This window comes from Protopterus annectens, chromosome 2.part1, assembly GCF_019279795.1.
Source record: "Protopterus annectens isolate FY-2018-M chromosome 2.part1, PAN1.0, whole genome shotgun sequence".
Classification (NCBI taxonomy): Eukaryota; Metazoa; Chordata; order Ceratodontiformes; family Protopteridae; genus Protopterus; species Protopterus annectens.
Genome location: NC_056729.1, coordinates 1,943,291,420 through 1,943,306,500, shown reverse-complemented (window position 1 = coordinate 1,943,306,500; position 15,081 = coordinate 1,943,291,420). Strand labels below are relative to the sequence as shown.

The 15,081-nt window shown below is 39.8% G+C and overlaps 1 protein-coding gene across 2 annotated transcripts in view; it reads right to left on the bottom strand.

Moving 5' to 3' along the window:
- KHDRBS2 (KH RNA binding domain containing, signal transduction associated 2) overlaps positions 1 to 15,081 on the bottom strand; it is a 2,078,353-nt gene that overhangs the window by 1,342,946 nt on the left and 720,326 nt on the right. For both annotated transcript variants that reach the window (XM_044063332.1, XM_044063333.1), the window contains one exon: positions 10,934 to 11,050. In XM_044063332.1, the coding sequence (XP_043919267.1) occupies positions 10,934 to 11,050 (117 nt within the window). The remainder of the gene's footprint in view (positions 1 to 10,933; positions 11,051 to 15,081) is intronic.

The following is a 15,081-nucleotide window of genomic DNA, read 5'->3' as shown; positions in this document are numbered from 1 at the left end:
TCAGCACATGTCCAAACCAATGTAATCGTGCCTCTCTGGCTTTGTCTCCAAACCTTCCAACCTGGGCTGACCCTCTAATATACTTATTCCTAATCCTGTCCACCCTCGTCACACCCAGTGCAAATCTTAACATCTTTAATTCTGCCACATCCAGCTCAAACTCCTGCCTTTTTGTCAATGCCACTGTCTCCAACCCATATAACATAGCTGGTCTCACTACCCTCCTGTAGACCTTCCCTTTCACTCTTACAAGTACCCGTCTGTCACAAATCACTCCTGACACTCTTCTCCACCCACTCCATCCTGCCTGTACTCTCTTCTTCACCTCTCTTCCACACTCACCATCACTCTGAACTATTGACCCCAAGTATTTAAACTCATCCACCTTCACCACCTCTACTCCCTGCATCCTCACCATTCCTCTATCCTCCCTCTCATTTACACACATATATTCTGTCTTAGTCCTGCTGACCTTCATTCCTCTTCTCTCTAGAGCATATCTCCATCTCTCTAGGGTCTCCTCCACCTGTTCCCTACTCTCACTACAGATCACAATGTCATCTGCAAACATCATAGTCCACGGGGACTCCTGTCTGATCTCGTCTGTCAACCTGTCCATCACCATTGCAAATAAGAAAGGGCTCAGAGCTGATCCTTGATGTAACCCCACCTCCACCTTAAACACATCCGTCACTCCCAACGCAGACCTCACCGCTGTCACACTACCCTCATACATATCCTGTACCACTCTTACATATTTTCTGACACTCCTGACTTCCTCATACAATACCACAACTCCTCTCTAGGCACCCTGTCATATGCTTTCTCTAAGTCTACAAAAACACAATGCAACTCCTTCTGACATTCTCTGTACTTCTCCATCAACACTCTCAGAGCAAAGGTCGCATCTGTAGTGCTTTTTCCTGGCATGAAACCATACTGCTGATCACTAATAATCACGTCCCTTCTTAACCTTGCTTCCACTACTCTTTCCCATAACTTAATGCTGTGACTGATCAGTTTTATCCCTCTGTAGTTACTACAGCTCTGCACATCACCCTTATTCTTAAAAATCGGTACCAAAACACTTTTTCTCCATTCCTCAGGCATCCTCTCACTTTCCAAGATTTCATTAAACAATCTGGTTAAAAACTCCACTGCCATTTCACCTAAACACCTCCATGCTTCCACAAGTATGTCATCTGGGCCAACAGCCTTTCCATTCTTCATTCTCTTCATAGCTATCCTTACTTCCTCCTTGCTAATCCATTGTACTTCATGATTTACTATCCCCTACATCATCCAACCTTCTCTCCCTCTCATTCTCTTCATTCATCAACCCCTCAAAGTACTCTTTCCATCTCCTCAACACACTCTCCTCGCTTGTGAGTATGTTTCCCTCATTATCCTTTATCACCTTTACCTGCTGCACATCTTTCCTAGCTCGGTCCCTCTGTCTAGCCAATTGGTACAGGTCCTTTTCTCCCTCCTTAGTGTCCAACCTTTCATACAACTCTTCATATGCCTTATCCTTAGCCCTTGCCACCTCTCTCTTTGCCATGCACCTCATCTCCTTATACTCATGTCTACGTTCTTCATCTCTCTGACAATCCCACTTCTTTTTTGCCAACCTCTTTCTCTGTATACTCTCCTGTACTTCCTCATTCCACCACCATGTCTCCTTGTCGTCCTTCCTCTGTCCAGATGTCATACCAAGCACCTTTCTAGCCAACTCCCTTACTAGCTCTGCTGTAGTTAACCAGATATTTGGTAACTCTTCACTGCCACCCAGTGCCTGCCTTAACTCATCCCTGCACTCCACCTCACAATTACCCTTTTTCAATTTCCTTGGTGCTGCCCTCACACTCCTCCTCCTTTTCTTGATAACCAACGTCATCCTACAAACCACTATCCTATGCTGCCTAACGACACTTTCTCAGGTCACCACTTTACAGTATCTAATCTCCTTCAAGCTGGCCCTCCTACATAAGATATAATCCACCTGTGTGCATCTTCCTCCACTCTTGTATGTCACCCTATGCTCTTCCCTCTTGTTAAAATATGTATTCACCACAGCCATGTCCATCCTTTTTGCAAAACCCACTACCATCTGACCTTTTGCATTCCTTTGTTTAACACCATACCTACCCATCACTTCCTCATCCCCTCTGTTCCCTTCACCAACATGCCCATTGAAATCTGCTCCAATTACCACTCTCTCACCCTTGGGTACAGTCATCACCACTTCATCCAGTTCATTCCAAAATTTTTCTTTCTCATCCATTGCACACCCAACTTGTGGAGCATATGCACTATCAACATTCATCATTACACCATCAGTTTCCAGCTTCATAAACATCACTCTATCTGACACTCTTTTCACCTCCAAAACACTCTCAGCATACTGTTCCTTCAGAATAACTCCTACGGCATTTCTCCTCCCATCCACACCATGATAAAACAATTTGAACCCACCTCCGATACACCTAGCCTTACTCCCCTTCCATCTGGTCTCTTGCACACACAATATACCAACCTTCCTTTTGTCCATCATATCAGCTAGCTCTCTCCCTATACCAGTCATACTGCCAACATTCAATGTTCCGACCCTCACTACCACAGTCCTAGCCTTTCTCCTCTCCCCCTGCCTTCGGCCATGTCTTCCACCTCTTCTCCTTTTTCGGCCAACAGTAGCCCAATTTCCGCCAGCACCCTGTAGGCTAACAGTACTGGTGGCGGTCGTTGTTAACCCGGGCCTCGACCAATCTGGTATAAACATTTTTCTTGGTGACTGCATGAAATGTTTTGGTGAAGTTTTACACCGGATGCCATCCCTGACACAACCCTCCCCATTTATCTGGGCTTGGGGCTGGCACAAAGAAATGCACTGGCTTGTGCATCCCCAGTGGCTGGGTTCCCTACTCTTAAAAGAATAAAAGAAACAAATCCTTGGGCTGATGCTAGAAAGAAGAAACAAAAAACTGATTCCAAGATAGCTGCCCCCAAAAAATAACTCTTACAACTACCTCTCTCAAAGTATCAACTGATATGGTACATCACTTGTCATCTGTTTTTATTAAAAAAAAGGAGGGATTCTTAAACAACTGAAAATCAGTAATGATTAATTCAGAATGCTCAGAGTCCAATAATTCTTCACAAACAAAGGTAGGTCAAGATGGGTTACTATTTACATTATATATAAGCCAAACAAAGCAACATATAATACAAACATAGAAGTTTCTATTCCCCTACTTGAACTCAATGAAAACTTATCTTGTTCATTTTTCATTGATTTTACTTATAATAATTTAAATAATAAATTAACAAATTCAATAAGGTACCATTCATCAGAGTTCAGACTCAAATGTAACAAATAACATCATATATAATAACAGTTACAGTAGAGTGTTTTGGAAAAAAAATGCTGTCATGGAGACTAAAAGGTTCATAGGTTCATAGGTTGGTACTAGGCTATCGGCCCTAGGGCCTATACAAGCCTAGCCATAACAATTCCCTGGATATTTCTTCCCACAATATTTTCTTCTCTGGACCCCTGTCTAGCAGGGCGACTGACATGATCCCTGGGGTGAATTTCCTATCTCACATCCAATCAAGGTTCCTTTTGAAGAGAGCCAAGGAGGCGCTCTGCTTGACATGTATGAGCAATCCATCCCAGAGTATGGGGAGTCTCTGGTTCAGGAACCTATCCCTCCAGCATGTTTTGTTCATTGTGATGACAAGGTTTAGATCCATGGAGCGTGTGGCTCTGAGGGATTGGGATTTCTTTAAGTGGAGCATGTGCAACAGCTCAGGGTTTGACATGGCCTTGTATGTTAAGCAGAGATCACCTCTGAGTAGACGATATGCCACGGAGTATAGCTGGAGTTTTTTTAGACAGTCAGCTTATGGCACCTGCTTTAGGCCTATGATTCTTTTAGTGAGGTATTTCTGTGGCCTTTCCAGCTGTTGCAGATGTCTTGTGAGGCCTAATGCCTTCTTCAGTTAAAGTATGATTTAGAAATGTCGTATATCCTAGTTAAATAATGGTAGCAATATCTTGGTACAAATGCCATCATTATTCTGTCTAAACATAGTTAATATCAATTATGTCAGGTATCACAGCTACGAGTGCTGTTTGATCAATCCTGATATGGTGTGCATGGATGCAGCTGTGTATGGCAGCTAGTACAAATGTCATTATTATTCTGTATAAACATAGTTAATATCAATTATGTCAGGTATCACAGCTACGAGTGCTGTTTGATCAATCCTGATATGGTGTGCATGGATGCAGCTGTGTATGGCAGCTAGTAAAAATGTCATTATTATTCTGTATAAACATAGTTAATATCAATTATGGCAGGTATCATAGCTTTGAGTGCTGTTTGGTCAATCCTGATATGGTGTAGCTGGATGCAGCTGTGTTATATGTTGCCATTTTCATCTCTGGGAAGCTGTGGGTTGCAGCTTGTCATCAAGGTTTACTGATGCTTGTGTATTATGAAGAGACATTTGGTGTATTAGCCTGGATCCAGGGGAAGGGTGTGGATAGAACTGTCATTTGGGATATTTTGGCAGAGAATGGTTTGTTTTTCATCTGCTAAGTGAGAGGTGGGAGGGCTGGAAAAGTGTGCTGTCTACTGTTGTGGTGGCTTGTTAGGAGTTTTTTTTTTTTTTTTATCTGTTTGTTTTCTGTTCTTTTCTTGGCTGCTGCCTTGCTGAAATGGAGAGAATTTAGGCTTGAAGTTGCAGTGAAGTGAAGCTTTATTTCAGGTGCATTGTGAGCCTCTGGTATGCAGTACACGGACACTCCCAGGTTGCTATGGTAATGGAGACAGAGTGATGATAATGCTTAACGGCTCTGAGGAGCCTCCAAGATGATTCTTGGCAATGGCGTTTTTGGTTTAAAAAAAAAAAAATATATATATATATATATATATATATATATATATATATATATAATAACAGGGTTGTTTTAAACCACATGTACATACATTGATGGTCTCCCAACACTTCATTTAGCTCATTTAGTTGATTCTTGATAAAAAAAATAATAATAATAAGCGCAATTTTATATTTACAATGTATTTTGGTCCAAACACATTAAGGACTTGCATAAGAGTGGAAGTCTGAGTTATTCTGAAAGACTAAGAGCACTTGGTCTTGTACAGTGCCCTTTGCAGTTGTCTGGGAGGTGAGCTTGCTCGGATGTGTTGGGCATATGGGGATGGCTGATTCTAGGGCATATGGGGATGGCTAATTCTAGGGGTGTTTGGGGTTGCCGGAAAGTGCTAGAGAGTCATCAGATTTCCTTCGTGGAAATATATGTGGGAATGGAAGGTGTGTTGAGTGGTTCACTGGCAGAGTGGCCACTGCATGGAACAGGTTGGTAAAATGGAAGAGGACAAATATTGGTTTGGTTATTTTAAGAACAGCCTGGAAACACACCACATGAACTAGTGAATGGTATTCTGCCAAAACTGGATGGGCATTGTTGCCCGTGCTTCAAGTATTGATATGTGTGTATGTAAGGATGAAAATATACTTATAACAAATAAGAAACTTGAAGGGTCTCATAATTTAAAGTCTATGGACTGTAAAAACATGTTTGGAAGGAGCTAATGATAAGAATAAATATTAGAGCTTGTGGTCTCTCAAATCACTAAGCAACAGACAAAAGAGGGAAAAAAAGCACACACACACAACAGTTATGTAATGTATGATTTTAGTAAATCTAGATATAAAATATATAATCATCATATGAGATGAAGCAGTCTACTGAATTTAGATATTAAAGACAGGATTTGATAACATGGGCTTGTGTGTAATAACACTACTGTCTTAACTTATCATAAATGACATACACTACATTGAACATCAAGGGCAAGCATGATGATTTTCTTATATAAGTAAATATGCATAACAAGTCATGTAATTGCTTTAACTTGAATTGCAGTTTTTGTAACCCATCTTGGCCATATATAATACTTACACGGTTACCAAGGTAACTGATGTTTTATACATGACATCAAACTGACAAAGTTGTTCAAGGGAAACAATAGAAGCCTGAACTAGGAATGTCACAGAATGTAACAATCACATTCTGAACAAATAGTATTAAACTGACAATAATCACTCAGTTTAACCTTTGCTGATTATACAAAATACAATGTTGCCATTTAAATCTAAAAACATTCAGTACATGCCATAAAATGGCAATTTATGAATATGGAACGGAACTTGTAATCATTAATCATAATAAGTGAATTTGTTGTTTTTAACCTATAATTTCACTCATTTTATAATAAGAAATGACAGATATGTCAATCCTTATGTTCATAGGTTGATACTAGGCTATTGGCAAGCCTAGACATAACAGTTCCCTGGCTATTTCTTCCCACAGTATTTACTTCCCTGAACCCCTGTCTAGCAGGGCGACTGACATGATCCCCAGGGTGAATTTCCTATCTCCCATCAAATCACCAAGGTTCCTTTTGAAGAGGGTCAAAGAGGCACTCTGCTTGACATGTATGGGCAGTCTATTCCAGAGTCTGGGGAGTCTCTAGGTCAGGAACCTATCCCTCCAGCATGTTTTGTTCATTGTAATGACAAGATTTAGATCCCTGGAGCATGTGTCTCTGAGGGATCGGGATTTCTTTAAGTATAGCATGTCCAACAGATCTGGGTTTGACATAGCCTTGTATGTTAAGCAGAGATCGCGTCTGAGTAGACGATATGCCGACAGAGTATAGCTGGAGTTTTTTAGATGGTCAGCATAGGGTATCTTCTTTAGGCCTGTGATTCTTTTGATGAGGTATTTCTGTAGCCTTTCTAGTTGTTGAAGATGTCTTGAGAGATACATACCAAACGAGGCATTGTATTCTATAATGGGTCTAATGAGGGATGAATACAATGGGACAATGACCTCCTTTTTTCTGGATGAAAAGCCCTTAGGGATGAGGTGTGCCACATAGAAGGATTTCCTGACTGTTGTGGCGATGTGGTTATCGAAGGTGAGACAACTGTCCACCTGTGTCCCTAAGTCTCGTCACACTTTCGGTGTTTTTTGTACTGCCACCTATGTGGTAATTCACAGGTACATGTTTTTTTCCCAAATGTGATAACTATACATTTCTTGGCATTGAGCTTGAGCCCATGACTCTGGCACCAAACATCTGTTTCTGTAAGGCCCTGTTGTAGAGTATCCACATCATTTGGGGATTCAATAATGACTCCCAGTTTGCAGTCATCTGCGAAATTTGTTAGCCAGATTCCCTTAGTGTTGGCCTGTACTTCAGAGAAGTAGATGCTAAACAAGAGCAGTCTCAGGACTGAACCCTGAGGTACTCCACTTGTCACTTCTCTGGAGCTGGATTTGGAGTCGGCTACTTTTACAGTGTGGGTTCTGTCAGTAAGCCAGTCGGCAACCCATCGAGTGAAGAGGGATTAATGCCTAGCTTATTAAGTTTATCTATGATTCCAGAGTGGGAGATGGTGTCAAAGGCCTTGGCGAGGTCCATATAGGCTGTGGGGACAACGTTACCCTTGTCCACGGGTCTGGAGATTAATTCAAAGATGTCAAGGTTCAGGAGACAAGATCAGCCTTTCATGAACCCAAACTGCATGGAGTCCAGTGTTTGAAGGTTGCCAATGTCTTTGTTTATAAGTTCCATAATACATTCCATGGCCTTGCAGATGGCTCATCAGACTGATGGGGCTGTAGTTCCCGAGATCCTAGGTGGATTCCCTATTGTGGAGTGGGATAACTGTAGCTGTGCACCACTCAGTGGGCATGAAACCTGTGGTGAGGCTATGATTAAACATGACACTTAGGTGAGGTGCCAGTTAATTTTGTAGTTTCATGTAGTACACAGCCTGGGATATCGTCTGGTCCCATGGATGCTGTATTCTTAGCTTTGGAGAGTGCATTTTTTACCTGTGTGGCCATTACTACCAGAACTTGGCAATCTTTTGGTATTGAGGTGGGCCCTTTAGTGGGTGAGAGGGAGTGAAGTTTGCACTGACTCGATCTGCCAGGATATTGGCAATATCCTTGGGATCAGTATATTTAATGCCATTCTTTTGCAGAGCAGATCTGACCATTACCATTTAGATTCTTGACATAGCTATGGAATGCCTTATGGTTGTCTTTGGAATCTTTGGCAATTTTATTTTCTTAACTAGCTTTGGAGGATTTTATGAGGGATCTCAGCTTCTTACTGAGGCTGGTAAGGGAGTTTTTTGCATCCTGGGATTTTCCTCTTTTCTGCAACAGTTTCTTCCTTTTGTGGTAAAGTTTGTTTATAGCATGGAAACACCAGATTGGCTTCCTTTGTTTGGAGGAGAGTGTCTTGGTTCTATTGGGGATGGAACGATTCATGCACAAGTGGATGTGCTCATACAGTGCCTTATTGTAGGATTCAGCAGTCGAACATTCAGTTCCCGTCTGCATGGGTGTCATGAAGTTTCTCACTTCTGACTTGAGTAGCATGAAGTTGGCTTCGGAGAAGTTTTTTACAGAGCTTTCTTTACTGGGGGGTGAGGGTAGGATGTGGATGTCAAGGGTTATTAGCTTATGGTCAGACCTGATCAACGAGGGTGTAACAATAGGTGTGGATCATCGATTTCCCATGTTGGTAATGATCAGGTCTAGGATACTGGAGCACCTGGTGGGACTAAGGATTAGTTAATCCAGCGCATTGGACTTTATGAATTCCAAGAACTGTTGGGCAAAGGTGTTGGTACATGAGTAGATTTCCCAGTTAGTGGCAGGGTAATTGAAATCACCCAGTATTACGGTGTTTGGTTGTATCATATATGTGTAGGAAATGGGGGAAAGTGGGATGCACTGATAATTAAAATGCACTAACTTTCATCAATGTTCACATAAAACAAACTTAATGCTTTAATAATTTAGCAACAAACAAAGTGATTACATAAATACTGGCAAATGATGAAATAAAACTTCTGATATATCCAGTAAAATACATTGTATTATAAACATTAGGTATAAATATTATTACCATCTATTTATATTAAGTAATAAGTTTTGAAAGACTTCATCAATAAGGGTGACTATGTTAAATAACTGTGTATGCTAATCTTTTACTGAAGTTTTATATATGATACATCCTACTTTGCTATGATTGAATTGCTTGTCATCTATCTTTCATGTAAATATTAATTACTTATACAATAAGTAGACATTTATATTGTATTAGAATTCTGTCTAATCTACAATAGTATTATATCTGTTCAAAATAATATAAATATTGCTTATTCCTATTACAAACATTCTCCATATGATAATTCAATTTATGGAGCTCAGACGTTCAGGATTATCAAGATGACTGATAATCTGATGGACTTAGTTTTATCCATCATATTAGGAATGATTTCCATTCCATGGCTAGTGCGGATCTTAGTCTTTAACATTTATTAATTTAAATTTGTTATTTCACAAAAACATTTTTAGTAAGCCTGACCAAAATATTACTTTGTTGGTAAACACTCAAAAGTATAAAACTGATAATTTCCTATAAAAGCTCGATCATATACTTTATACTTATCAGAGGAAAATATGGAATAGTCACAATAAAACAAAAAATACATAGTCTAAATAACTTGAAGCATTTAACTTTATTATCTTTAAATACCAATGGCTTAAATAATCCTAGCAAGAGATCAAATCTCCTGAAATATTTTAAACTGAACAAAGCACAAATTGCCTTTCTTCAAGAAATTCATTTCTAAACAAATGACAATTACAAATGAAATCCTAAGGAATATATGATACTGGTGCAATCCACTTATAAGGGTGATTAGCTTATGGTCAGACCTGACCAACGAGGGGGTGACCATAGGTGTGGATCATCAATTTCCTATGTTGGTAATGACCAGGTCTAGGATATTGGAGCCCCTGATGGGACTATGGATTAGTTGATCCAGGGCATTGGAATTTAAGAATTCCAAGTACCGTTGGGCAAAGGTGTTGGTACCTGAGTAGTTTTCCCAGTTAATGGCAGGGTAGTTGAAATCACCCAGTACTAGGGTGTTTGGTTGTATCTTAATATTTTCCAGTATGTTATCTGTAGCAACTATAATTTGGACTGCAGTCTTGCCTAGTGTTAATTGCACCTGGATAATTTCAGACGCATTGTGTTGGGCAACTAGCCTGGTGGTGTGAATATCCTTGGTGAACATGGACACTTCTCCACCTTTAGTGTTTCGGTCCTGGTTTGGTGGCCGAAAACTGTGGTAAGAGTTGTAGCCTGGTATTGCAGGGGTGTCTCTGGAGCCTTGAACCAGATCTCATTTACTGCACAGATATCGTTCTCCATTTTTAGGAGTGCCTCGAGAGAGTGCATTTTGAGGTTTAGACTTCTAGCATTGAGTAGCATTACATTCAGAATTTGCATGCTTGTACCTGTTACGGTGGTGGTTTTGTCCTTTGAACTTTGCCTAAAAAAGCACTATAGGGGTGGCAAGAGCCTTAGCCAGTAACCTGAATCCCAGGGGCGACAGGTGCAGACCATCTCTGGCAAAAAATTCCTAAGTAACCACTCATTTTCTGAGGTACTCTCTCACTCTTGGTCTTACCTTGCAGTACAAAATGTATGTATTTGAGGATGTAAACATTTACTGCAAGTTAGAGTCTCCTCTTCTGCTCAGACAGCTCATTTAAATGTTCCTTACTCTATGGTAAATGACAATTAATTACTGCTAGCCTGACAATTTCAATAAATTAGAAAATATGAATTAAAATACATTAGAAATGCATGCATTTATTGTCATGATAGAATGTAATTATTTTGCTCTTTTGTGTTTGCCAATAAATACTGTATCAACTTCTTTTACAACTCACCGTGAAACATAGTTACAAAAATTGCTGTACATACTGCAGTTGGGCAGAGCAACAGATTAATAATGTTACCTTGGCTTTGTCCCTCATTGAGCCTTTCCCCAAAATGGACATTTTTGCAAATGTTTCTTCCTGTAGTCTCTTAAGTGAGTTGCCTCTTGGACCAAGTAGTTTTCCAACAAAATTGAACTGTTGATAGAGAAAGAAAGTCTTCTATAACTCAGAGCTTGTTACAGTTTCATAAGTAATTTTCTATCTTTAAGCAATGTAAAATCTTAGGTTTTTACTGAAAAATGACAATGTCGCGGTCACTGCATTAAAGTACTTGAAAGAAAGGTTTTGCTTTATTCACCAAGGCAAATTGTTCACAGAGCTTTCAGTGTCTAGTTTCATAGCAAGTTAATACTGATCATTGTGGATAACACAAGGCAACTAAAACAAACAGCTTTCAGAATAATGTAGGCAGGACACAATTGTTTCAAGGTAAGAACAAACACAAATATCTAGTGTGATTTTTGTTGACAATAATGTATATTGTTGTGTATAGTCCATTTTCACTTAATTTGTCAAACGTTTCTGTTTTATATGCAATGATTTCAAACATATGATCTTTTCAATGAGGAAAATCTGGTCATTTTTTTAATCTAAGTTTGTGAATTTTGTACTGAACACATTGTTACATTGTTGACATTATTGTAAGCACTTGCATAAACCATTGAATTTAGTGTTATGATTGCATTGTATCTAGAATTAGGACTGAGGTTTTGGTTAGGCCAAAGTGCACAATCTGTTTTAGTATTAGGGTAAAGTTATACATTTCACTATAGATTTAGGGATGGGGTATTGGTAAATTTAAGATTGTGCCCCAAATGAAGAGTGGAAGGGTTATTACCTCCCAAATGCAGGACTGCGAATGATTATGCAGATATTTGTTACTTTTTCATTTTTCTTCAATTTATATTTCAGTGAAATGATTTCCGGTTAACTCATTTTTCAATGAAAGATATTTCTTTTTTCTTTTCGAATGGGACTACATGACCATATGGATCTTCTAGACCAGGTGATCTTGAAACCAGTTAACCCAACAGATAAATGAAATTTGCCAACTACTTAAACTCAAAACAAATAAACAAGAAAAAGATAAACCAAAAAAACAGATCATGTTATCTCAGAGTCCTTCATTTTCAAATACTTTATCTAGATTTGTCAAAAATGCTATCTGATCTTCCATGTGCAGTGTACCTCTCGATATTATGAAACTCTCTCTTTTAACACTTACATGACATCAGCATTTTATTTACTTCCAAAATCTCATGTTAAACTCACCTTATTGTCTGTTTCTTTTGCACTAAATGCGGTATCATCTAATACTACAGACACTAACTTTTGCACTAAATGCGGTATCATCTAATACTACAGACACTAACTTTTGCACTAAATGCGGTATCATCTAATACTACAGACACTAACTTTTGCACTAAATGCGGTATCATCTAATACTACAGACACTAACTTTTGCACTAAATGCGGTATCATCTAATACTACAGACACTAACTTTTGCACTAAATGCGGTATCATCTAATACTACAGACACTAACTTTTGCACTAAATGCGGTATCATCTAATACTACAGACACTAACTTTTGCACTAAATGCGGTATCATCTAATACTACAGACACTAAATTCCAGATATGTAATATTACATGCAGTAGTCCACCACTCAATGACTCTCCTTTTTATAATACAAATTACTTATGTAAATTACTTATATAACTTGTCTCTTACAGACTCATTTACAGCCTTAGGAGTATTATTACATCACATTCTTACTGTGTACCCAACATGATGCATTGTCCTTTAAATGTTATAGGTTCATAGCTTAATAGATTCATAGGAGGCTACTAGGCTAATGGCCCTAAGGCCTTTAAAAGCCTAGCCATGAAAAAACCCGAGCACCCTTATAGACTATAGTTAGATGGCCATTGTTAGCAGAGTGATTTTGTGTTCAGCACCAACTGCCTCTGTCCATGAGAGACATAGGTGCCACCCCTGGGGTGAATTTGCAGTCACCCATCCAGTTGTCAAGGTTCCACTTGAATAGGGTCATTGAGGAGCACTGCTTCACTTGGAATGGAAGCTTGTTCCAGAGGATCGGGAATTGCAGAAAGATATATCTGTCTCTCCAGCATGTTCAATGTCACATGTTAGATTGAGACCCCTGGAGTGAGTTATTCTTGTCTAATTTGAATTGCGGATGTGCAGATTTTCCATTAGGGCAGAGTCCCAGACTGTTCTTTAGGACAGGCAAAGGTCACCTCCCAGCAGTGTGGATGATACAAAGTAGAGTGACAGAGCTTCAGCCATTCTATGTATATCATGTTTTTGAGGCCCTTGATTCTCTTGGTTAGAAACCTCTGTGGTCTCTCCAGTTGCTGCAGGTGCCTGGTGTGGTACATATAGATGGGAGTATTTTACTGCATTAGTGGTCTGATAAGGGTTGAGTACAGTGAAGTTAAAACCTCTGTGGTCTTGGATGCAATGCCCTTATTTATGAGCTGCGGAATGTAGAATACTTTTCTTACCACTATGGATACATGGTGATCAAAGTTTAGATTTTTTTAAACCTGTGTTCCCAAGTCTCACACTACTGAGTTTGAGCTTAGATGGGTGCTAGGTATATCATAATTTGCAGGGGCTACTTCTTTGCCAAAGGTGGTAATGAGGCATTTTTTTGCATTAATGTTTAGTCTGTGAGTTTGGCACCAATTATTTGTCTGTCAGTCCTTTCTGTAATAATGTTAACATCATTGGGGGCTCTATGCTTGCACCCAGTTTATAGTCATCTGCACACCTGGGAAGCCACAGGGCCTCTACCTTTGCCTGGACTTTAGAGAAATTGATTCCAAACAGTAGAGGGTACAGATCCTCCTGGTACACCACTGGCAATTGGTCTACTGGTGGTGGTGGACTCCCCCATTTTGACAGTGGGCATTCTGTCACTGAACAAGTTGTCTACCCATCTAGTAATGCATATATTAATCCCCAGTTGGGAGAGTATGATACCTGAATGTAGGTTGTGTTATAAGCCTTGGCTAAATTACATTAGGTGGTATGTACTGTTTTGCCCTCATCCAGAGCTTTAATGACATTCCCAAAGAAGTCGACTAGGTTAAATAAGCAATATCTACCCTTGATGAAACAAAACTGGGTTGGGTCAAGAGTCTGAAGGTCACTTATGTCCTTGTGGATAAGGTCCTTGATGATTCTTTTTATAGCCTTGCAGATAATGCTGGTTAGGCTTACGGGCTGATAGTTCCCAAGGTCAGTTGATAACCCCCTTCGTGCAAGGGGATTACTTTTGTTATTCTCCACTTTGCCAGGACAAAGACAGTTCTCAGGCTATGGATAAAGAGATTGCTGAGTTGTTCCACTAGGTTTGTTTTAGATTGTTTGGTAAGGAGCCTGGGATGTTATCTGGTCCCATAGAGGCCATGTTTTTGGCCTTGGAGAGTGCTTGTATGACCAGTTCTTATGTGGTAGAGGACTGGTGTCAGGAATGATTTAGGGTATGTCTGTTGGGGACAGGGGGTGAAGTTATTGCCAAATCTGTCAGCTAGCAGGTTGACAATTTTCTCAGGGTCATTGTGAGTGGTACCATCCACTATACATTTGGCACACAGTTGGACATTTCCTTTTAGGTTTCAGATGTGCTTATAAAATGCCTTATGATTGTCTTTAGCTAGGGATGCTAATTTAGAGTTGTAGTGAACCTTAGATGGCCTTAACAAGGTATCTGATTTGCTTGTTTAAGCTGTGGAGGGTATTCTTCCTCTGTTGAGTGAGTTTCCTCCAGTTCTTAGATATCAGTTTCTTTCTTTTGCTGTATAGCTTATTTATTCTTACAGTCCACCAGGGTGGCTTGTTTTTTCAGGAAGACATGGTTTTGTCCCTGTTAGGTACAGCCGAGTCAATACATTTGTTTAAGTGGATATAGAGGGCATTTGTGTACTCCTCTTGATTTGGAGTCATTATTGACTATGTTGGCAGGGGCTTTGAAACCTTTTTATACCATCCCTTAGTAGGCAATAGTTTGCTCTGGAGAAATTTTTCAGTTATTTTACTTCAGTGAGGGTGTCAGGTTCGATCTTCACTTCAAATGGGACACATGAGGGAGAGCAACACACAGGGCGTAGTGTATTGACCCCCCCCATGTTAGTG